Source organism: Drosophila willistoni, assembly GCF_018902025.1.
Source record: "Drosophila willistoni isolate 14030-0811.24 chromosome XR unlocalized genomic scaffold, UCI_dwil_1.1 Seg143, whole genome shotgun sequence".
NCBI classification, from domain to species: Eukaryota; Metazoa; Arthropoda; class Insecta; order Diptera; family Drosophilidae; genus Drosophila; species Drosophila willistoni.
This window is the reverse complement of record NW_025814056.1, coordinates 6,963,219-6,988,920: the sequence shown is the minus strand read 5'-3', so window position 1 is coordinate 6,988,920 and position 25,702 is coordinate 6,963,219. Positions and strand designations below refer to the sequence as shown.

The following is a 25,702-nucleotide window of genomic DNA, read 5'->3' as shown; positions in this document are numbered from 1 at the left end:
TGCACACAATCAGCAAATTAAATGCATCAACCAAGTTCAGTTGTCTTCTTTTATTTTTAGATCTTTATTTAAGCATATTAATATTAGTAATACATCTTTGGCAAAATTCATAAATAATTCAAATTTTTAATTAAATCGTAAAATATTAAATTCTTTTTTTTTTGTTTAATAAATTTACTTAAAATTGCCTTTAATTTCTGACAAAGACTTCTTCTTTGTTTGGCAAGGCACGTCGGGTGTTGAAGCAAGGGAGTGGATGGAGGGGGTTCTGGAATTTCTAAGGGAACAAGTACGACAATTTTAGTAAGTAATTTATATATATTTTTTTGAACCTTCAAAAGCAAAGCAAATTTTACCATATTTTCTAAGTCGAGTTTGAAATTCCGGAAACCGTTAAAATCGTTGGCTAAACTTAGAACTTAGGAAATTGAGTAAACAATATGAATTATACCCAATTTTCAGCTCTACAATTATTTGGCGATGTTAAAAAGCTTTGTCTTTATTTTCATATTATAATTTAAAATTCAAAAATTGACATTAATTTTGATCAAATCCGATGAGAATATGACTTCCTTATTATCGAGCAAGGTAAATTACATACAACAATTTGAAAATTGAAAATCTGTAAGAAGAAACTGTGTGTGTGTTTGTGTGTGTGTGTTTTGCTATGGTGGAGGGACAACATGATTTTATACAGTTACTTATTTATGCATTGAATATTATTAATGGTCATATTGCTGTTTTTGTTGTAGTTTTTTTTTTGTCGTTATTGTTGTTGTTATCCTCTCGTTTACCGTTGAGTGTGCTGCTGTGCGCCAAATACACAAGTACATACTACTAGTAGGTATATATGTATGTTTGTATATAAATATAAGTATGTATATAACGTAGTGTGTGTGTGTGTGTGGGAGTGTGTGGGTGTATGTACAGAGATGGTACAGCTAGATATAAAAAATACTTGTATAACTAATAGCAATAACTGTGATTGTGTGTGAGTGTCCGAGTGTTTGTATTTGTGAGTAAGTAAAATACAATAGAGACATAGAGTGAAAGAAAAAGATAGAAATAGAGAGATAGAGACAGAGAGAGAAAGAGACAGTGGGACTGAGAAAAATTCGCTGTCTACTTTTAGGAGTAAAATGTCAATACACTCGTCTGATTGCCACGCACAAACAGGAAGGGCGGCATATCACGACTTAGACTCTCCAACCAGGCCATATAAAGCGGAGCAGAGACAATATTCTTTCGGGGCATTGGTAGTGTCATCACCACCATATCCGATTTGGTTGACTGCTCCTGCAGATATTCCCGCAAACGTAAATACCTATTGGTCTTGTCCTGTACGGCCACCAAGTCATCGTCACTAATGAAAGCTGCAATGTTGTTATGAATAACCAAAATGATTAGATGAATGATATTCAGCATAATAATGTTTTGCCATCGCCCTTGGGTCCCGGCCTTATTTTACGTACCGTCATCGTCATTGAGCGTTGCCTTGCTACTGTGTCCATTCTCTGTATCCTTGTCATTCACCACAAAGTCCTTAATAAGCTCGTTGAAAAATTGCGTTGATGTTTCCAGTGGTTTTTTAGTTATATCCGGTATTAATGTTAGATCTGAATAATCAATGCGAAACTTTGACAATAGACTGGCCATTGAACGCTGCTCGAATTCCAGTTCGGCTTTTTTATTGGCCAGCGCATACACTCTGAAAAATTAATATATAAAAATTGAAAGTTAACACAAAATGCACACAATTATAAATCATAATAGAATATGTTTATGTTCATTTTGTGTCATCTTTTCATGTGAAAATAATGTATGTACATATTTATTTATCTATTTATGTATGCATGCCGCAAATACCATATAGTTTTCACAATTCTGACATAGTAATCATTTCATTTGCCACATCATTGAGTTCTAAAACATGTCAGATAAGAGCAAATTCACTGCCAGTTAAATGCTGCCATGGCATTTAAATGCACCTACTAACAAATTGTTTCTACATTCACCAAAGGGCATATTTTTTTTTAGTCACAAACTTGCCAAACATATAAAGGCAACAAATTCTAAACAAAATTGGCCAAAATATACAAAATTTTATCATTATTTTGGTGCAATTAAAATTCTTCAAAGAATCAATTTCTTTTGTAGTAAAATATTTAGTCTAAATTAAGTTGATTGAATGTAATTTAAAAAGTGAATATGTAGATATAGTATATATATTTTTTCTATTGAGGCTTTAAAGCTTATTGAGTTCGATTTAATGGTGCAGCCTATCGCTTATATCTTTCTCGCTCTCTCTCTCTCTCTCTCTCTCTCTCTCTGTGTCTGCAACAATCAACTTTGCCACTTCATTAGATCCATTTAACAGAGACCTGGTCGACCTTGAAGCCACTTTTTTGTGGTAGCTAGGGGGCATATGCCCCACTGGAACGCCAAATGTAAAGTGATAAGCGTAAATTGTTTACCCAGCCAGAGGCATGGAAGGAAGAGTCACAACCGAGAGCCGGAGCCACCAAACATACATACATACTTATACATATATATACGAAACGAACACTCTCTGTGCTTATAAACTCAATTTTTGGTTAGATTCACACGATGCTTACCTCAATTTACATGATTGCCAGGTGCGTCGCGTACTTATAATGTAGGGTAGCAGCAGAGTGAGGCCACCATCATCGTACAGCCACCAGACATCGATGACGGCATGGCTACGTTTACGAGTAAATTGTGTGAGGTCGGCCAACAGTTCTTTGGGTAGCTCAACACCGCCAGGACCCTTGTATAACGAGGCTGGATCGTCATGTTTTTGTTTTGATTTTCGTAATGTGTTGGGCTGCACAAAAAAAGAAAGAAAGAAAGAAGAAAAATGGATGGCTTGCATTTAGTTCTATTCTCTTCTCTCTCTCTGTCACTTATTACTTACCAGCACATTGGTTGTCTTATTGACTTCAAGTGGATCTGGCAATCCTGATACGTCTTTGACCTGATTACCAGCTATGAATGACAAGTCGCTTGTGCTGGAGGCTGTGTTGATTGTAGTAAAATTATTAATATTATCTTGTTCATATGATGCTTTGAAATCTTATAGAATTAAAATTACATGGTAAACATAACAATCCATGCACAGGCTTAAGACGTTCATTCTCACAATCATAACTACATAATATACGCAAATTCAATTTGTAGTTTAATATTTGCCCCTTTCCCTTTTCATTGTCATATTTTATGGTAAATTTCCCCCTTTTCAAAATGTATACATATATATGTGTGTGTATGTGGGGTAATGTTAGTTTATGCAAAAGCAAACAATAGGCACATGCTGCTCCTAAGGATCACATCACACAGTGCACAACTTGGGGCTTTGTCCCTCTGTCCCCTTGGCTTACCAGAATATTGCATAATTTCAAATTCAAATTTACGAGCATTGTATTAATTTTTAAGGCGACAACATTCTGGCCAAACAGGAAGAAACACCAAGAACGCAACAAAAAAAAAAAGGGTTGGCCACAGCTGCAGATATTCAGAAAAGGCCAAGACAAGTTCCTGAGAGGTATAACTTGAGGTTAGTTTTTAAAGGGGGTCGGATGTTAGGAAATGTCGTTAATTTGTTGAAAAGTTTATGGCCTAATGAGCACAGCGGTTGTAAAACTTCAAGACAATTATGCACAAACAGACGGGCAAAAAGAGAAAGTAAAGGAGCGAACGAGCCAGGATTAAGGATGATGGACTCTTCGTGGTTGGGGGTAAGGGGGCGTGGGAGCTGGAGCTGGTGCTGGAAAACGGCAACGGAATGGGTAACGCTCTTGTGTGTGTGTAGCCTCATACTCGTAAATATTTACCTACTCGGCCCACAACAACTTCACATTCCATTCAAGTACAAGTAAGACACGTAGCTAAATGTTAGCCTAAACACAACTTCACCTGCACCTGGCCAGGAGCGCATTCTACGCAGGCTCTGTTTGAATCGCACTACGGAGGATTCCAGGAAATTACCCAATATACACAAAAACGAAACGAAACGATAGGAAAAGGCAGAGAGAAGGTAGAAGGTTTATGTATTCATCATCATCAACATTCTTCCACAAAAATTTCTTTTTGGCATAAGGCTACTTACATTTGACCATCTTCAGGCCGTTCTCCGGTTGTGACATATCTTGACGGCTGCGTTCCTCTAAGGATATGTGGTTTGCCATTTCGTGTCATTGGTTGTGGTGTTTGGTGGTGTATAGATTTTGTTTTGTTGTGCAAAAATTATTATTGATTTGCAGTGCATAAAATTGTTTTAAGGTGCAAATTGATTTGGTTTGGGTTTTTGGTTTTTTTTTTTTTTTTTGGTGGTTTGTTGATCATGCAAAAAAGTTATAGTCAAAAAATAGATACATTAATTTTGAATAGCGCCATAGAAATCACGGCTCAGCTCACCTTGTGAAACATTCCGGCTAAGGGAATCAATGCTGCCACTCAATGCATTCCGTGCATTGTTCTCAGTGGCATGCAAATCACCGGAACTTTCATTCGGCTGCAGGGTACGTGGCACATCGGCCAGGCCAATGCTATTGGCGGTCTTCCAGCTGCCATCCTGTGAGCCAAGCAACTGTGAACAGTCGAGTCCCTGGGGCACACGCAATATGGCCACTGAGAGATACATATCCAGAGCCTGCATGGACAGATGATTCAATGGTTTTAATTTGATTTGCAACAGACAGAGTGGAAGGGTGGACTAACCTTATGCATTACATTGAAATACTGTTCCAATTCTTTATTCTCACATGTTTGCCAATCAGTCTTGTAGCCCATCAGAATGATGTTTGGCTTCAATTTACCAATGCCCGAGGCCTGCATAAGAGCTCGAGTGCCGGCCTCAAAATCTTCGCCATCGACCAGGGCATAGAAGCCTTTGACGCGATGTTTTCGAAACCAATTAGTGGCACGCTCCTGCAGGTAATTTCGATACTTTTGTGAGCTGGAACCTCGCAACACATGACCACAGACAAGCAGGGATAGATTCTTTGTCAGCATATAAGCAAAGTCAACAAGGACCGGACGTGTATTTGGCAATCCCGAGAGCACCAAAATCTGGGGGCGATAGTTCTTCACATGCTCCTCCACATTGTTCAGCTGTTGAACAGACATTAGGGCATTCTTATACGTTTGTGCCTGTGTGGTGGAGCCCCAGTTAACGTCCGGTTTGCGATATGCCACGATTAAGTACAATGCCAACACTACAGAGAAGGTGATAAGCGCCGTGCCCCATGAAATCAGAAACATGACAGCCACACAAAGAGCAGCCCCGAGCAGGCTCAGCCACATATTGTAATACTATCAATAACAGATGCAATTTAACAATCAGCTAAGAGAAATTCGATCAGTGATTAGTAACAAACCTTAAAAGTTGGACGCCAGCCGACTGGTTTGGCCAAACTGGCATGGAATGTACTAAAGTTAATCAACATGTAGGCGGCCAAAAAGAAATTTGAAATGAGCGGAGCTATCAAGTTGAGTTCTCCAATCAAAATGAAGCTAAATCAAAAAAGAAAGCATCTAATGTAGAGAGAGAGAGAAAGCCGCCAAAATGTTTGCATTAACTCACGCTGTGGCAATAATAAAGGTGAGAACATAACCACGGACTGGCTCATTGTTCTTTCCAAAACCTTTGGCAAACCATACAATCTTTGGATACAGCTCATCCTTGCACAGAGCCTGCAATGGCAATCGATTCACTTAGCCACACTTAATACACTTAACATAACTTAATGCCTCTCACCTGAAAGACCTTGGGGGCAGACACCAAACTGGCGAGAGCCGAGGACAAGGTGGCCGCAAAGCAGCCAGCATAGATAAGCGGGCCAAAGCCAGAAACCAGCTCAATTACCTGGAACGAGTGCTGTAGGCCATACTTGCAGACAACTGTAAAATTAATTCAATTCGTTTTCAATTTTTGTTTTTGCTTGTGCTTGAGATGATATTGCTATTGGGTTTTTTCTTTGTTTGATTTATGGCTCACCGTTCGTGCAGTTGAGAAACTCATAGGAGCCATTCAGAGCCTGACTAACATTGCCAGTAGCATCGCGAGCAACAGCTCCACCGCATTGCAGGACCATTATCAAATAAGTACCCGTGGTGATAATAATCGCTAAGATTGTGCCCTTGGGTATTGATTTTTGTGGATCCTGAAAAGTTTGTTTCGTTACAGGTGTGGGTTGATGGGTTGGCAACAGTTAATAGAGACAAACAATTTTACCTTTAGGTCACCGGAAATATTGGCACCAGCCAAAATGCCAGTGGCAGCGGGGAAGAAAATGGCGAACACGGAGAAGAAATTTTGTTGAACACCCTTCTCCTCGCGATAGTCGGCAAAGAGATTTGTTTGAAACAGCGTCGCTGTTTGGCATAAATTTGATTAAAATCCAAATGTCGAACAATGTAAATTGGTATCCGGCAACACTCTTACCATTATAGCCAATGAAACCCCTGGACTTTTCCTCATCGGACTTTGGGCCAATGAAGCTGCCAATTACAAAGTCAGCAATGGCCACCAACAAAATCACAAGCAGGCCGATTTGTGCCTAAAGCGGAAGAAGTCAGTCAGTCAGTTAGTCAGTGGCATTTTGATTAAATAATATAAACTGTCAATAAGGGATGGGTATGGCTATGGGTATGGGTATGGGTATTGGTATGGGGTTGCGTTCTGCGATGAAGTGTAAATTAATCATACGCACCTTGGCCTCCCATTCCATGCCAACGACAACAATAATCAGCAACAGCAATATGGTGATACAGCCTATGATGCGTACATCCGCTATGCCGCCATCAACAATCTCCCAACCCAGAACCTTCATCATGTCCGTCATGGACTCGCAGAAGCCAACCACATACATGGCACAAGCGACGGCATTTGCTAGCGAGAAAATCAGCCCAATGGAGCCCCCAAACTCAGGGCCCAGTGAACGTGATATCATGTAGTAGGTGCCACCTAAACACATATATAGATACAGGTGATTAGACAACTTTTGCTGGGCATGGGACATGGAGGCATATTACTACTACTACCTACCTCCTTTTATGACGCCATTAGTGCTTATCGCTGACATCGACAGCGCAGTAATCGTGGTAACAGCGGTCGTTGTCAGTATTAATATGAAGCCCTCGATGATGCCAGCCTGGCCAACCACCCAGCTGAGACGTAGGAAGAGCATGACACCCCAAATGTTAAGCAGGCATCGTATGAGTACGCCTTTGATCCAACCAAATTTCAACATGCCATTCATGATGCCCGACTCCGGATCCTGATTGCGCGTCAAGCTGTGCGTATTCTATGTTCAAAATGGAAAATGTTAAATGGAAATTGGAGGAGTGTTACCAGGTGGGGGTAGTGTGGGCGGGTAGTGTGTGGGCGGGTGGGTGTGTGTCGGTAACTGGGTTTTTCAAAATTTCAATAAAGCTGTCTACTAGTGATAAATGACTGCTCAAATGTCATGCCGGTCCCCATCCCCATTAGCATTCCCATTCTCTATATTCTGAGCCATCTCTATTTTGGCCCATGCTTTCCATAGGGAAACTTGAAAATTTAATGACCTTGGCATGAATATCTCTTTCACTCTCGCTCTCAATCTCTCTCCCCAGAGGGAGGCATAATATATCGCATCTCCATTGCTCATTTCGTTACGTTTCAACCACCCGCGCTAACGATGCGGCCCTGTCATGATTTTCTTAGCCAAATTAATCATACGCCACAGAGTCACCGCAACACCAGTTGAGCCAATTAAACTTTTGAACTCTGGCTGCGGGATGATGTCAAAGCAATTAAGCAACAGCAACAGCAACAGCACGACGACCACATCATGACTACAGATATTTAAATATTAAATTATCGAATTATTTGGCTTAGGTCAAGTCACTTTTAATTAACCAAAAGTCATTGTTATGTCCTGAACTTAATAAATATCCACACAGATCCATAGCCAAATCATGGCTTAAATCGATTGTGAGATGCAATTATAGACACGACAAAAGCAGAGAAAAATATTATAAGAAAACTTTCTACATTGAAATCAAAGAAGACTTGTAGATACCCTATATATAATATCGTTTGCTCTATAGACATCTAATGTGTTATTAAAAATTGAATGAATTTATACTCAATTTATGAAAAGTGGGAAAGAGTATTAAATGCAGTCTTCTTCTTCTTCTTCTTCTTAAGCTACATATGCGTGGACAATACCAACAAAGGGTAACTGAAAGAATAATTCTTTATTGTTTGGCTAATTTTTGAGTCATTTATTTGTACTCAATTGGCAAATAAAAAACAATGCATCAACAAATAACAACCTCAATATCAAGAGACTTTCTTAAAGTCGTGTTGAAATCAATTAGTGCCAATTGATTGCAAGTGAACTTTGAAATTGAAAACAACAAACGCAACAAATATAAATGGGAAAGGGAGAGTGAGAGTGAGAGAGAGAGGGGGAGTGGTAGGATGGGAGGTAAACACAAAATGAAAAAGTTTTTCTCAAATGCAACGCTGAAAAGTCAAATGAAAAGTCAAAGGCCCCGAAGCCTGTAGTGGTTGATGGGGAGGCGACCTGTTGATGTTGTTTGAGTGGTTGGTTGGTTGATTTTTTTTTTTTTTTTTTGTGGCACAAACTTTAATTAAATCGCCCACTCTAGATGTGTTTCGGCTTCTCTGCGGTTAATGGTTGACACCCCCAATCACTCATTCTTCCAAATCCCTCACCACTATGAAAATCAAGTCCAATTGCTGTTTATTAGTATGAATTTACCACGAGCTCAGAGACCATTTTGGTGTTGCTGTTGCTGCTGCTACTGCAATGTAATGGCGGCTAACGACCCTGCCACAGGTTGAGATACCAATGGCATGCCAAGTCACGACAAGGCAAATGGCTCTTCTAAGACTGAGCACGGTTGACATCCCATGTGGAGAGATGTTCCTTCCTACCGAATACCGAATACTGAATACTGAATACCAATCGATCGATTGAATTGACATTGCGGAAAATAAATTTAAATTTCGACTGCGGCGCACTAAACACTCGTAAAGCATGGCGTATTGTTATTTTATGGTGCCTGCAAAATTGTTATTTGTTGCCCCTAAGGGTTCGATTTCCCCATACCATATGCTAAGGCGTTATCCCCTGCCATGACAGTTTACCCAATGTCAGCGCATGGCCATTGCCAGTTTATGGCTTTTGCATTAATATTCATTTAAATCGAATTTTCCAAGCCAAGGGTCATTCATTGGATAAGCAAACAGGACTGAGAAAGTTATGTTTTTGTGTAAGAAAGAACGAGCATGTTTTCTCTCTCTCTCTCCCTCTTTGTCTGTTTTATACTTGGCACTTACCTTGCCGACAAGTGTAGCATTATGTAGCTCATCAAGTGTTGGACGATAGGCAGCCTGTATTGACATCATGTTACGATAGTTATCCAAACGTGGCAACGCCTCACGGGTAAAATGTCTACAAACCCCAAAAACAAAAGAAAATGAAAAGAAACGAAACAACAAAAAAGTATTCAACATTAGAATCGAATAACTTGTTTTGCTTTAGGAATGTGTTGTAGCAAATGCAAAACTGACCGAAAACTTTTACCATATTTTGTATCATATTCATTGTCCAAGAGTTCACGCTCCTCTTGCGAATCGTTCGAGTCATCCGATTCATTATTTAGGGGATCCACTTGAAAGCGTGTCGTTGTCTGTAGATCCTTGAACCGCGATGGCTTATCCTTGTCGCGAAAACTGCTCTTGATGGATTGCCTGCAACAAACAACAAAAAAGAAAATGTATAAGAGCATAAAAACGAAAAACAACTTAGAAAAGGGTTCCATGGCGTTCTTTTTCCCTTTGAGTTTATCTCCCTGCGGCTTTAATTAGGCGGAAAGCTTCAAATTGCTATGGATATCACAATGAATGAATGTCCAGTCCTTCCCCTCTAGCCATTAGAGTTTACAAATTTAAATTACTGAGAAAAAACTGACAATGAGTACATTAATTTTTTCTAAAATTTAATAACAACCACACAAAGCGTGTCAATCGATCACTTCTTCGTTTGTTTTGACTGGTCAATTTAAAAAGCTAAAACCAATAGATTTCATTATAGGATGAAATTGAATTCCTTTGCTGCTTCCATTCAATGCCAAATCCGAAACTTGCAATTTCTGATTGCTATACATTGTGTAAAGAAAAAAAAAACCAAATATAAGATAAGTAGCGGTTCTGACACCACCAGCTGGCATCAACAGCAAGTAGACGACCCCCAGGACAGGATGGGACAGGACAGGATACCACCCACTAAGCCAGACAGGCGGGGGAGTTCAACCACATGCCTGCTGTGTGCCAGAGTGTGTAAAATGTGTGTTCGTTGTCAATGATATGCTGCATGCCTGGATGGCTATAACGTGCTGATTCCCTGCTGATTATACCCACTAATTGAATTCCGTTCTAGGGCTTCTTCGAACTTGCTGTATTCGCATTTTGGATGAAACTTTTCAACAAAAATGCCTCTCCTTTTACTCGTTACGCAACACTACACTTCCTTGGTAACACATCCAATTATCTTTATTATTCATTTATGAAATTTCCATTCGATGATGAAATTTTATACAAGTTCCATGATTATTTTGGAAAGTTTCTTGCGCGCTAAATTAGAGCGAAACTAAAATTATTACTCAAGAAGTCAAGGATTTCCAAGTTATGTTCAGAAAAAACAAATGATTGTCTTGTACTTTTTAAACAAAATGATGATATTTAGCACATCTCCTAGATAAAACGATGCTTTAAAAATTTGTATCAGGATATACGCAAAAGCGTCGCTTTTAAAAGTAAAAATTCTCAAACTATGCTTAGACAATTCGGAAATGAAATATGTATTAAAAATATGAAAACTGTTTAATTGCAAACTATTCTTTACTTTTTTCGTATTAATTTATTATCAATTGAGTATTATTTTCACTTTGTCTTAGCCTAGAAGAAGAAGGCACTGCAATTTAAGGGCGGTTGGCAATTTCTGGCAGTTTTGATTTTAGATAAATAGGAAGGTGTGACGATTTTGTCTCTATTCTTACACAAATTAATTCATTTAATAGATTGAATAATATGTTTCATATTCTTTTATTTTTTTTTTCTTTTCTTGTAGTGGGAATCTCCAAATAGTATAGTGGCAAGGCCATTGCAACTGTGGATTGATTAGCAAAGTAAGATTTATTGAACTCAGACCATAATCCAATTTAGATTTTCAGAAATATGACTGATATAGGACTGACACCTGGCCCTGCCTAAATACTTGGGTTAAATTCCTAGTAAATACCGTGTTAAACGAGACATGGACCTTCGGGGGTTACTTTTGAAGATTTCTACAGATGCTTAAACATTTTTATTTGTCAAATGTTACTTCGTTTAGACAGCAGACGACATCAAGCTGTTTGTTAAGTTTTTATAAAAAATCGTTTCAAGCTCTTATAATATATCGTTGTAGAATCGATCATCCATCATTTCTTGCACATCATCGATTGTCTGATCTTGGAATCATTCACCAAAAACTACAGAATTAGATGTTACGGTGTGCGAGAATGCAAAATATTAAATATTCCACGAAAGCCAAAACCCATTTGAAAATTTAATTCAACTAAAATCCATATATTTAATCGAATAACATTGAGGCGAATTCATAATCGTGTAAGATCAAGTTTATGTTAAAAGAGACCGTGTTAAGCGAAGGCTTCAATCTATCATAAGTAAAAATTACCTCTAAAGAATTTTGTTGCATTGTCCTAAATATAAACTGAATAATTTGTTTTACATTTTTACTGATATAAAACATTTTTCTAATCGGTATTCATTGAGTCGAATATTTAGTATTTGTTTTTTATTTATTTTTTATGGTTTTGTTTTCTTTTGTTTTGGGTGCATTTTGGTTTGGCTAAGTTAACCAATCGACTTTACTCAATGGCCTCCAGCTATTCATATGATATATACACACACATATATGTGTATGTATATAAACCTATATGGTATTCGTATGATGTATAGTGATATATGTAGTATTTGAATCATTGTTTTTATGGGTCTGCGTGCGTCTGGCACGTCAGGCCAAATGCCTGTCAAAGCAATGGCAGGCAATGGCAGCCGCAAGCGTGCAGCTTCGCACATAAATGAAGCCACGCATGATTGTCTGTCAATAAATGAAATTGATATAATTGGCGTGGCTTTGGAAAGTGGTAACGATTGGGAAACGGCAATTGGGGAGTAGTACTAGACTGGTCGGATATTTGTGCAAAAGGAAATATAATTAAAAATTTAAGTAGCTCTTCACAAAGAGCTTTGAAGCTTAAAATCTTCTACCTACGTCTGCCATCAGTGGGTGAAAATAGCATAAAGGCATTATGCTGAGTCAATGAATAAATCATATGAGCCGATTAATGGATTTCCTTGAAAAATGAAATTTTCCATTTAGTTACCTAGGAATTTAAATTCATTTTCAAATTGGCTATAACAATTTAACAAAGAAGCAGTAGGGAGCAGGGAGCAGAATGGGTAAATTCAAATTAGAATTTAAATAAAATTCGATATGTTAAATTGCCAAAATATATTCTTTATCTCCTCTATCTATTATTGTGACTATTTTGTGACCTTGGCCATTGACCATGACCATCATGGTCATGCCTATGCAAATTGGCTGTCCACTGGCAATGTTTTGCTACATTTTTTGACGATGGTCTGAGTGAACACAAGCGCAAATGATTGCTATTACTATGTTGTCTGTGATTGGTGGCATTGTTAAAATTGGTTGCTGCTGCTGTTGCAGCTTTGCTCCTTTGATTCTTTGTCCCTCGACTAGAGACTGGAGAGGATAAGGCTCTGTTTGTTGAACCTGCTGGCTGCTTGGCTCAATGGCACGGGGCGTGAAACATGGAACATGGGCCAGGTCAGCAAACTTTTGGTAATTTGATAGATGCTCGCCATGAAATGCCTCAAAAATTTAATCAATTTTGAATGATGAGGCACTCTGCACTTACTGGTTGGGCAAAAGGAATTACAATTTATTGAAATAAATAAGGCGTGAATGATTAAATGGTCAAAGAAAACACATACACAGACCCACACACACACAACTTGTCTTTCAACTTGTGTGATAAACGAGTGAGTATGGCCCGCCCTAAAAAGTATGCTATCTTTTTTCAATAGCCTCAAATATACAATAGAAAATGCAAATGACGCCTCTTAAAGCGTATAACAAGGTCATAATTAAGACCAGAGGAATGGAAAAAGAAAAGAGCCCAGGAAACGGCCAGCAGGCAGCAAAAGCAACAGCAAATTAAGCACACACACACACACACACACACAAAAATGCCCAAAAATTTCCATTCTTTTGCCAAAAAGGACACAATGGGCAAAGGCAACCCGACTTAAACCCACACCCAACTACTTACCTCTGCTGTCGGGGCTGCTGTTTGTTTAGCATTTGTGTCGCATCGAATGTATCGTCGTCGAGCAGTTCTCCATCAATGTTGGTCAGCCGGCGATAAACTTCATGTGGCCCATCGCTGTCACCGCCCGCTGCATCGGCCCCATCGGGTGGCGGGTTCTGTGACTTGCGGCTGTTGCCATTGACTGGATTCACTTGGAATCTATTTGGTGGCCGATCTGAGGCCGAGCCCATTTCGAAAGATGTTGTGTCCGACATTTGTTGGATTTGTTTGTCTGTGCGGTGCTCTGTGTTGCTGTCGGGTCTAGGCAAAGTTTTCTACAAGTTGCTTGTGGTTTCCGTAAACGGATGACTGAGTTGTTGTCTTTTGTCGTTATCCTTGTTTTGTCTCCAACCCATTCACATCAGCTAATTGTGTATAGCACCAGAACCTTTTCTGCTACTCGTCTCTGCCGAATGAAGTGGAATTTCTTGTAACTGCAAGAAAAAGAAAACATAGAAAAGAAAAAAAACAATGAAAGGAATGTCGCATAAATCAATAAACGAAAATCTCTTCCCAAACAGAAAAAAAGTCTTTAGATTGACCCAAAGACAAGCTAATGATAAACACGCGTATAAATAACATAAAATATAAGTAGGTAGTATTAACTATGCATGCCGAAATCCAAGTATTTAAAGCATATTCTTTTTTTAAGTTTTAATTTTTCTATTTTTAGATGCTGCACAAAGGTAAATATATAATATATTTAGTTTTTTTATTCTGCCAAAATATAAAAGAATTTAGTTAAGCGGCTTATTGTTGACCCTTCCATTGCTCCCACATCATCTAGTTGGATAACGATCTAATCATGTGGATATGCGTAACAGTTGTGGGGATTCCCAAGAAATCTGACAAGCAGATAACAGCATAAAACCGTAGATATGTGTAGTTGCTGGGCATACACAGATTGTAAATAGTGGCAATGTATATATACATATATGTATGTTCATACATACATTATTCATATTATTTTACATGAAAATACAAAACACTTTAAACATGGTTTACAGGAAACTCAACTGAAATGTATTCCATCTCCCTCACTTTCTTTCCCCCTCTCTCACTCTCTCTTTTTAACATTCCGCACTTGACTAAAAATAGCTCAAGCAAATTGACGCAAATTAATCATGATTAGCTACCTCATGTGGTTGCCTGCCACGTGGATGGGTTGGTTGGTTGGATGGGTGGATGGGTGGATGAATGGTATGCCAACCGTTGGCCCACCTGGCGTATGAGTTATGAATTTTTAAAGCAGACTCTCAAAGGAGTTGAACGGCAATTTGTCACATCAACTGGGATTTCACTCATACCGCCCGCACCGGGTGCAATTTATGGGTCAAGTTGAAAGCGACAAGTGCAAAAAAAAAAAAAAGAGAGAAAAAAACAAACACAAAAGAAAAACACAACAACAATTAGCATAACAAATGCCCGATACAATAATAGAAAAGTCAAACAGTGAGTATGACTAGGGTAAAACGGCAAAACGCTAGGCAATTACGGCCAATTACTGCGACATTTTACAACAAAATGTGGGAACATTGTTCCCAGCTGAAGCGCGTAGAGAATTTGCACGAATTTATTGCGGCAATTAAGAGCTTAATTCGATGAATCTACCCGGAGAGGTGAACACTGACAACAAGGCAAGTGACAGCAGACAGCAAAAATCCGACAAGCATCAGTTCTCAGAGTCTCTTTTTTCTTTTTTTTTTGTTTTTTTTTTTTGAAACAGGTGCAGCAAAAGTTTTATGCCCTTGTCCAGGCTTATCAGCAGACAGGCAAGTTTCTATAAAATGTTGACCCCAAAAACAGCGACACACGAGCGACATTGGCCTGGACTGTGAGTTTACCAGTTTGAATGATAAGCAGAAAACTGGGCTAAATCTATGGGGTTAAAAGTTTTACTCAACTGATGACAGACAAAGCTTATTCGAATTATTTTCTTTTTTTTTCTGCCTTCTCTTCTTCTAATTTTGCGTCTATATTCTAATGACTTTTAAAGCCATGCCAATAATGACTGATTTATGATCCCTGAAGCCTGATTAATTGTGCCATAAGGCAATTTATTGTCGCTTTTATGATCATCTTCAGGTGGTCCTGGTATCAAATCTCCAAATGAAAATGATGCCAACGAAACGTTTAGTAAACCATTTGCCCTGCCCGTTGCGCCGCTCAATGAAATCGCTTGACAGCTGCTAAAAAACCATGACATAAACAAAAGAGGCAAAAAAAAACCAGTAAAAATAAATTTGAAAAAAGAAAACACGAAAAGCACAAGCAACAAAAAAAAAAAAACCTATCTGAATAATTGTTGCCGCTGCTGCGCCTCACACTCGCACCCTGTGATTTTAATGGCCTCTCAATGGGCCAATTGCTACCGATTGTGATTGCCTTTGTCGTTGTTGTTGGTGTTACTGGTGTTGCTGGTGTTCTTGCCGGTTCTCCTGGGCACGGAAAGACACGACGAACTTTTTTTTTTCTCCTCTTTTTTTTTGCCTACTTTTACTATGCTCTTACTTTCTTTGGTGGCTTTTTTGCCTTTGCCGTCTTTCGTTTTGTTTTGTTTTTTTGTTTTTTGTTTCATTGCTCAATTCAACGCCCATTCGCATTTCAATTGCTGCAATAAAATACAATTTTTACTACTTTGGTGGTCTTTGAGGCGCAATGGCAAATAAAGCTTGTTCTACGCCCCTTTTTTACTATATGGCCGAATTAAATGTTGGCGCTGTAAAGGATTTTAATGGCTTAAGAGTAAGGAGTTGAACTTTACAGCTGAGCCAGCTAAAATGCAATCCCCCACTTATACACTGGGCCATCATAGGGTCGAAAATACATATAAATGACAAAAATTTTATAGTCAGAACTATAAGAAACTTAAGTCTATTCTAAAAATATACATACGTATATGTAGGTACTGCAAAATGTTGCCCCTTGTCATTCATGATTTACTTTAACATTCTTTAAAATTAATTACTTTTTTCCCTTAACATTTTGTCGAAAGTTTTTAGTGAATAAAAATGGTACAAGTTCTGTTCAATCAGATAGAAAAGTTTTCTAGCCGAAATTAACTTAATTTGCCACTGGTTCAGTAATTTGTCGCATGGCTTTTTAGATGATAATAAAGTATACGCAGCGTAGGCCAAGTAACCACATGGTTATCCGTGCACTGCAAGTGCTTTTATTAAATTAAAGTCATTTTCACCCATGGTGGGTGATTGTATAAGATTTTGTAAATCTGTTCCAATGTGCAACATTTAAAGAAGCTCAAAAGAAATGGCAAATAATGTTTTTTCATAGAATTTCATTATTTTTGGCAATTGTTAAACAAGTCGATAGGGCATTTTTAGTTGTTCCTACATAAATTCGCACCATCAAAAAGTCAAACTCAAGCTATCAACGTGTAAGTGCCTATGCCTAGGTCGTATTTTGCCTTCTCATTCTTCATTTTTTATTTGGCTTTTATTGCATTGCCTCAATTACAGGGTGAAGAAAAAAAAGCAAGTAAAAGAAAACGATAACGAAAAAGAGCAACAATAAAACATAGCGACATTGACGATGATTTCGTGTGCTGATGCAGCAGCAGCAACTCGACTACCAGTTTCAATGGCAACAGGCAAACTAATGATACAACATTAGATCAGCAACATCATCAGATGACATATTGCTGATGGTCAAAGTTTATGTCCAAATATTGATATCAATCGTTTTTATAGTTCAATGGCAAAAGCAAGAACATGGTGACATACATATGTATATGTATGTATATATATATGTAGATGGTGATACATGTCCAAACGGTAATCAGCAAAATGGCACGCACAACAAACCAAACTTTCTTTCTTTCTGTTTTTTTTTTTCTTTTTGGAGCCATCTGCTTATATGGCGGAGGGTGTAACCGATGTGTCCGTCCTACTATGTCCATGGTCCATGTTCATGGCCGTCAGCACATGACAGGAGGTCATCCGGTCAGGTCCGAGCTGACAGAATACATGAAAAACTACATATACACGGCAAGAGTGAGAGAGCGAACGAAAGATATATATATATATATATATATAGACAGTTAGAGGGAGCAAGAGACAGGCAAATAGAAAAACTAAGGCCCGGCTACAGATACGCATCAAAGCGGATTAACAAACCGAAACCTACGAAACAAACGAAGACAACAATGACAGGGCAAAGAGCAGCAACAAAGTGTCAAAGACACAAACACACCCACCTATACACACACACACACACACACACACCAAAAGTTAAACAAGTCAAGCGTGCTGATCCGCAGAGTATTACATTATTGTATGCACACCAAAGTAGCCCAATAAACTACCAACTAGGCCGAAAAGAAGCAAAAACAAAAAATCACATTGAACAAAAAATCACACCAAAAATGAGCCATTCTAAAGGAAACTATAGCAAAGTCTAAATACTCTAACCAATTCGATTGCTTAGGCAGGTTAATAAAAATTGAAAGTCAGTCTGCTTTACGGCTTAAAATTAACTCTTACATTCTCTCTCATTGAACAACAACAAGAACAACGTTTAAATAATGCAAACCTTTTACAAATGTCAATATGCTCTTTTACATAAGTTAGATAATGCAAACCAGAAACAAATCAAAGAAAGGCAACGAAGAAAGAAATGCAAAGCAGCCGACAATGGGCGTATTTTAGGTAGGTGTTTTTTGTTTTTTTGCCTTAAAGCTGATAAATTGCAAACTGTTTAATATAAAGCTGAGGGGGATGAATGTATATGTATGTACATACAAGCGTCCATTTGTGCAATCCAGCTAATTTTTCCTTATTCTATTTCCCGGCTCAAAGGATAGGAATTTGTATTATACCACACTTAGAGAGAAAGAGAGACTGAGACCTATCCCATGTGCGTATGTCAACTGCTTAAGTGATTAAGGAGTTGTGCGGTCCTTGTCAGCCCTTTAAACATTGACTTAAACGTTCTTGTCATGACAGCTTTGAGAAATGATACAACATTTTTTACAGTCGCTCTCTCTCTCTCTCTCTCCCTCGGTACCTCGTCTTCTTTCTATCTATGTCTCAAGGCTCTGTCTATGCCAGAATGCGGATGTTTATTTATTTTTTTCCTCTTTGCCAAGTTCAAGGGTTAACTCCTTATGTGCTGCTGCACGTAGTAAATGGCAGAGAATGACAGAAAAAGGCATTCTCTTACTTTGTTAACCCAACAAAATATTTGGGTAATGCCACAATTGATGAACTGACGACAGCCACCTACCTGAAATGCCTCAACTCACATTATGTATATATAAATAAGAGATAAGTAACGATTGTTTTAATACTTTCGTGCACAACCATACCGTTTTGGTCAATGTCAAAATGATTACACATAATTGAATTGAAATAGATTTTGCACTAAGAAAGAATTCTAAGAATAAATTCTTATCGCGACAAACGACAATACAATCCGAAAAGTATATAATTCAATGAATATTTCAAAATTAAATCATTCATCTCAAACACATTATCTCAGTCGCAAGTGTTAAGTCAATTAAACATTACCAAATTCATAATTTTCATATATTCTGGATTACTTTTCAAAATGAGAAGGAAAAGTGTCTTTCCACTTGTTGGCCTCTTCCTTATTCTTGGTTTCCAGCATGTAATATCAGAATCTCTTCTCCTAATCCATGGAAGATCACGGGGTGAGTGGAAAGGTCAATAGTGTAAAGTGAAGTTTAATCTATTTGATGAATCTGTTCTACATAGGAGTGTGGATTCTCCAGTGACGAGGAAGATTTGTGTGCCCAATATTGCCATAAATCCATGAAATTTGCATTAGCTTATATCGTGGAGCTAAAGGAAAAAATAAAAACACTCGAGGAGAATCATTCAGAAAGTGAAAATAGTCAGCTAAGCAAAGCAGTTGACAATTTGCAAAGTAAAATTGATCAACAGAGCATACAGATAGCTAATATTAACGATTTTATCACAAACTCAGTTAACAGGCCGAAAGAGGTGGTTGAGAAAGCCAAATCTCAAACTGAAATAGACAATTTTAAAAGAAAAGTAGAACAATTGAAAGAGAAATTGGAAAATTTTCAACGTCAAGCAGCAAAAGATAAGGAAGAAAGCTTAGCTGAACAAAGAAATAGAAATAGAAAAATAGAAAATCTAAAAGAGAATTTAGCTACCCAAAAATCAGATTTAGATAAAGCAATTAAAGACCTCGAGTCGAAAAAGAAGGAATTTGACGAGTATGAGACTAAGGAAAAGAATTCTAGCAACAAAATTGGAGAATTTAATTCTAAAATTTCATTCTTACAGAAAAAGTTAGAAGAATATGAATCTAAGTTGACTGATTCAAATCATTCACTTAAAAGAGATTCTCTACAACTAAATCAAACTGCGAAAAATCTAATCGAGTTTTGGGAAAAACAACCAAAACCCAGTTGTAAAGGCCTCTCATCGGGAATTCATACAATTGAAATTGATCCGATTTCCGCACTCTGCGAGGGAGATTTAGAAGGTGGTGGGTGGATAGTTATTCATAAACGATTTGATGGGAACGTAGACTTTAATAGAACTTGGACTGAGTATCGTAATGGTTTCGGTAACAAGAAAGAAGAATTTTTCATTGGTCTTGAGAACTTGCATCGTATTACCAAATCCCAAACCAATGAACTTTATGTGCAATTGGAAATGCAAAATGGAACTCTCCAATTTGCTAGTTATGGTAATTTTAGAATTGGTAACGAAACTGCAAAATATAAGTTGGAGTCGTTGGGAGAGTTTAAAGGGACAGCTGAGGATGCTATGAAGTACAATTTAAATGGATCATTTTCCACTTTCGATCAAGATAATGATCAATGGAGAATTGGTAATTGTGCACAAAGGTTTGGAGCATGGTGGTACAGGCATTGTACCTTGATGTAAGTAATCAATTTAATTATACAAGAATTAACAATTGTCAAATATTTTGTTTATCTCAAATAGCAACCTCAACGGAAAATATTCCAATAGAGAAGTCAATGATGGTTTAAGTATGAGCTGGACCTGGATTTCCCTCAAATCTGTCCAGATGCTTATCCGACCAATATAAAGTTGGACTTCATTTCAAAATCAACGAAAATCCTGGAAAACTAACCAATAAAAAGAAAAGAATTGATATTTCAGCAACAAAACAATTAATTTTCAAACTTAGATGACATTCGCTGTCTACCTAAAAGAATGTTTACTGTAGTTCAAATACAAACATAATCTTACTTAATGGCATATAAATAAAAATAAAAAAAAGAATCCAAAAAATTGCTACCTGGGCCTAAGCACATGGCCATTACGTTGAGTTTGGTGATTCAAATGCCCAATTTGCCTATAGACAACATAGAGAAAACTCAATACCATTTTCGCAATGTTTAAATAAATCATTAATTGATTTGTTATTCATTGTCTGTGATACATTAAAGCGCATGTTCATTCATTTATTTGCTCTCAACTTGACCCAATTTGCCATAAACGGCGAATGTCACAGCAAAAGCTTAGCCAAATTTTGCTAGACACATTAGCAATCGTGTAAACACACTAGACTCAATTGTTCCAAGTAATCGAAAAGTGCAATGTTTATGTTAATTTACAACAAAAACTAAAATTTCAATTCGTCGACCAACTAGAAACCAATTTGAATATGTTAAAAAACCTACCGTTCTATTGTCTAAAAAAATCTATCGCCCATGCTGAAGATGACGTGTTTCAGTCTTGTTGAAACGCAGAAACTAGAAACAGAAAACCAATAAAATTAATTACCCTGTAACAAAGTCATAAAAATCAAGTTTCCAGTTAACCCTACAACTACTATGTAAAAAAAAAATTCAACTATGAGGAAGTTTATTAGCATTAAATGGAATATATAATCATTCATATACTCTATATTCCTAGAGTCGCAAAAATGTGGATAAAAAAGAGAAGAAAGAAAACTTTTTTAGCCTTAAAATGTATATATACTCTTGATCATCATCAATAGGCATATATATTTCCAAGTCCGTAGTGGATATATGTACAATTTAGCAGAGACATATATATCTTGTATCTCTTTTTGGCGTCTTGGTGCTCGAAAACATTGTTTATTTGACAAAGGGAGATGGCATGAGTTTCTCAACAAGGTTTGTAAAAAAAAAAAACATTAAAGTAAGGTGACTTTTGCACTTGGTCCAGGGTATATAACTTTCATATGCGTCAATTAACTTTTCATCACACCTTCTGCGTAATTTCACTGCTTTTGCTTAATAATTATGTAATTTATAGAAAAAAGTAAGTTTTTTGAAAACTGGGAAACTAATTTGTGTATTGTTAGTTTTTAAAATATTTGTCATTAGAATTTTGTCAATATTTTTATTTAACCCTATAAGACTCATGAGTTTTTAATGTCATATAATTTTACAAAATATGTAAAGCAAAAGTTTTTAAAATGTTTTGGAAATTTATTTATGTCGGGAATAAGCAAATTAAACTATTTAACCTTACTAAATTTCCCAAATGATTGGCCATAATGATGATTTTATAAAATATCGATTTCCGCCTGGAAGCACTCTCAAGTCTTAAAGAATAAATTATGGATTAATATTCGATTCCAAATGTCTTTGTCGAAATCAGAATTAAGACCTTTTCTCGCATTGGTTTATAAATCGTTTATCGCTTTTTTCAGTAATAAACATTTTATCCCCAAATATATTTCATAATATTCCCAATAGAAATAACCATAGAACGTTTAATGATTGCCAGCCTGTAGGCAACGAATACATTCAATATAAATTCGTTATTAATTTGATGCCAAGTAAATCGATTGAAAACACATTTTTTTTTTAAGAAATTGCTTCGATGTTGAATTAATGAAACGCGGCAGACCTATAAGCTGATAAAGTACCAAAAGGTTTGAAAGACAACTTTGACTAAGGTCAATCGGAAATTAGAACATCAAAGGACATAATCATGAAAAATTGCTGACATTTGATGTTCAATAGTGTTTCGGAAACGAGAAAACAAACAAATCTTTTATGATTATTAATAGCCTGCTAAGTATTTTATGATGATGGATAGTAATTGATAGTAATAGAATTGGAAGTTTTAAACTAATGCACTTTGCGGAATAACTAGACGTATTATTGAACTCATTAAGATTTCATAAATTGTATGGCTATTGAAACGCTGCCAACGTGACATAGTGCCCAGAATGAATGTGAACAATATTACATACTGTGAAGTAATAAAAGCTTACAACATTTTTTGTGTGTTTGTATGTTTGTGTGTGTGTGGCAGACAGCACACGACCTTGGCAAGGACCAAAGAGCAAGTAGCAAGTCCAAGACAAAGACGAACCGGCTGCCTTTTGTGGCTTACATTTACTTATTTATTTCATATGGTTTTTCGGTTATAAATTTCAAATGAAAACTGTCATAAATAATATTTCGCGGGTTTTTATGCCAACAGCCTTCATTCCAGTTCTGTATGTGTGTGTGTGTGTGTTTTTTTTTTCCCCTCTCAATGTCCCCATGGCAGGAGTTACTCTCTGGTGGCCACCGGCTGCTCAGCTTTGCTTCTGCCCTACTCTGCTCTGCTCAGCTCTCAAGAGTAAGTGGGTAAGGCCAACAGGACAAGTGATGGCTTTTTATGATTTAAAGTCATAAAATGTGCGACGACGCCAGCAAATATTTACGACTCGGAAATGGAAATGGCATGCCATTTGGTAAGTACCCAAACCGGCTGTGTCTTAACCCCCACCAGCCCCTCCCGGCAACTACCAACAACTCCAACAACTTGTGGACTCCACCTATAACATCATCAGCCGCAGTTACATAGCTATATATGTATGTATATATATATAGACACAGCTTTTGTATTGGTATTGAAGAGCAGGTTCTTCCTTTTTCGTTTTGCTGCAGTTTTTATTTGCTTCATTTGTGGGAGCATAAATTAAGTGCCAAAAAAGCGACAGGAACAAACATACGACAAATCACGTGCCTGGCGGGAGACCAAAATGTAACGTAACGAAAACAAAAGCCAAGGATTCGAAAGGTTAATAAAAATGTATTGCCCAGGACCACCATGGAGTAGAAGAAGACGACGGCAACGACGACCAGGAACAGGACCAATTGTATGGGCTTTTCGTTTGGTGTGGGGCATGGAAAATTGTTTTTTCACGAATCAAAACCATTTGGCCGGCTTTCATTTTATGAACACTTTCTACGCTTTGCAGTAAATAAAGTTTTGGCCAACGAAATATAATTTGAACCAAAAAGCCGGTATATATATTTTATTTTGAAGTTACCAAATACCATATAACAAGTCATAAATGTCAATGCCGACAATGAAAGCAAAAAAAAAAGAAATGTATGTTTGAATGAATGAGTAAAGTGTGTGTGTGTGTTTCTATAATTCAAGAAACTAAAATGAATTCGTCGAAAAGTTGAAAGCAAATCGATTACGTTAACGTTGCTAAGACTCGTTTTTTATTTCTTTTACTGTTCTTTTTTTTTTTTACTTTTGCTTGACCAAGCAAAATTAATGACAACTCACAATATTCGTAGTAGGATACGAGGGAGTGTAAAGGGGATGGGGCGTGGTCAGAGGTAGTTGGCCCAATTCGTGCTGATTGCTCAGTTTACTCACACCGACGCCTGCCATCACAATTGAGACCTCTCGTAATTACAACTTAAATGTGTTGTACTTACAAATGGATATCGCTCATGTGCAAGTGTCAAACTACTGAAATTTCTATATACATATACAAATGGGTATAGGTATGTTTTTTTTCTTTCCAAGAGTCATTAGCAGCCCACCAATGTGCCAACATGTGATTGTAAACCCATTTTTTTCGTTTTTGTTTTGGTTTTTTGTTTTTTTTTTTTTGGGTTGAAAAGCTGACATTCCTTTACATACGAGTTGACTTTACTTGCTGACAGCTTGTTTTGAATGGCAATTTGTCATGTTCTTGAATACAAGTATCACAGACACACACACACACACACACTTAGAGGCAAAAGTTAAGTTTTTGTAAAATAAAACTTAACGTAAAAGCGTACTGTACTATAATAAATACATATATGTGCATTACGCATTGTTGGTAAATATATATACACATTAAAAGTTTCATTTTAAAACCAACTGTCAGTGGGGCAAAATATATATACATACATACATAAGTACATTCCGCCTTCTGTTGAAAGGACTTTATGACATAATTTCCATATTTACGCCATGGCTTTAGAAAATTTAATGTATCTTTTACTTTAAATGAAATTTAAAAACAAAAGAAAGCCAAAAAACACATTTGTTTTGGTTCTAAAGAACTTTAAAGCAATTTGTTGGCAATTAAAATTGTTTTCAATTAAATGAACGGCGAGTAGGAATCAATTTAGTGAAATGGAAAGATTAAATCGGTAATAAATATAAGGAAATAACTTAATCGGACAAATTTAAATCTATATAATTGTAGAATTAATTAAGGCAATAACAATAAAGGATTCTTTATGGTATTTCAATCAAGGCAATCCTATTTGCTTCTTTCCATCGACTGAGGCGAATAAGGAAATGAAAACTTGAAAATTTTATTCCAAATTCCCGCCAAAAAATTACACCTCAGCTTAAGGTCAATAGCTTGAATCACCTTCTTCTTGGCTAATTAAATAGAACTAATGTTAGAGACATTGCTCATTGCTTGCATATATGGACATTTCCAAAGGTGCTTTGTCATCGTTCCATTAAATGGCCTATTCGATAAAGTATTTATGCACAAATTTAATATCGATCCGAAACAAAAAAACAAAAAAAAAATATGATTGGCAATGAATATGCATTTCAGCACGCTTTTATACATACGAATTGCCGCACATTCAACAGTTTGCTAAAGTTTAGTACAAGTTTTAGCACAACAAAAACATCATATGGACATCATCGTGTAAAGTAAACTTTACGCCATTTGCACGTACCACCAATTTATGTTGATTGGAATGTATACACATAACTTTGGCCCAGCTAATTAACTAATGCTCTAAGCCATCTAATCAGCAACTTTTATTTTGACCGTTAAGTCTTATTATCTGGCCAGGGGCGGGTCCCTTTACCCCTCCTCTTCACCTCTGGCAATAAACTTGTTGCTAATGCCCATTTATACATACAGGTTTTCTTTTTTTTTTTTTTTATTTCTATTTGCTACATGCAAATCAGCCAGAACAAAATATGAAGAGAAA

General features: G+C 37.0%; 2 protein-coding genes across 5 annotated transcripts in view; one reads left to right on the top strand and one right to left on the bottom strand.

The window, feature by feature from the left end:
- Positions 1-465: 465 nt before the first annotated feature.
- Positions 466-25,702, bottom strand: part of LOC6645225 (bumetanide-sensitive sodium-(potassium)-chloride cotransporter) — a 31,699-nt gene continuing 6,462 nt past the window's right edge. For 2 of the 4 annotated variants that reach the window (XM_023177565.2, XM_002068171.4), the window contains exons 2-19: positions 13,459-13,931; positions 9,608-9,787; positions 9,374-9,488; positions 7,067-7,325; positions 6,732-6,985; positions 6,464-6,578; positions 6,254-6,393; positions 6,017-6,182; positions 5,777-5,919; positions 5,603-5,712; positions 5,397-5,532; positions 4,738-5,331; positions 4,435-4,669; positions 4,127-4,183; positions 2,936-3,036; positions 2,616-2,845; positions 1,473-1,708; positions 466-1,373 (exon numbers count right to left, since the gene is read on the bottom strand). In XM_023177565.2, coding sequence (XP_023033333.1) covers positions 1,129-1,373; positions 1,473-1,708; positions 2,616-2,845; positions 2,936-3,036; positions 4,127-4,183; positions 4,435-4,669; positions 4,738-5,331; positions 5,397-5,532; positions 5,603-5,712; positions 5,777-5,919; positions 6,017-6,182; positions 6,254-6,393; positions 6,464-6,578; positions 6,732-6,985; positions 7,067-7,325; positions 9,374-9,488; positions 9,608-9,787; positions 13,459-13,712 — 3,570 coding nt within the window. In that variant the 5' untranslated portion in view covers positions 13,713-13,931 and the 3' untranslated portion in view covers positions 466-1,128. Of the gene's footprint in view, positions 1,374-1,472; positions 1,709-2,615; positions 2,846-2,935; positions 3,037-4,126; positions 4,184-4,434; positions 4,670-4,737; positions 5,332-5,396; positions 5,533-5,602; positions 5,713-5,776; positions 5,920-6,016; positions 6,183-6,253; positions 6,394-6,463; positions 6,579-6,731; positions 6,986-7,066; positions 7,326-9,373; positions 9,489-9,607; positions 9,788-13,458; positions 13,932-25,702 lie in introns of those variants that run through there. The other 2 variants (XM_023177566.2, XM_023177567.2) reach the window with 2 other exon arrangements.
- LOC124460652 (ficolin-2-like) lies at positions 17,406-20,683 on the top strand. The gene is made up of 3 exons (XM_047011914.1): positions 17,406-17,507; positions 19,788-20,392; positions 20,457-20,683. The coding sequence occupies exons 1-3, from the start codon at positions 17,406-17,408 to the stop codon at positions 20,560-20,562; spliced, it is 813 nt and encodes a 270-aa protein (XP_046867870.1). The 3' UTR covers positions 20,563-20,683.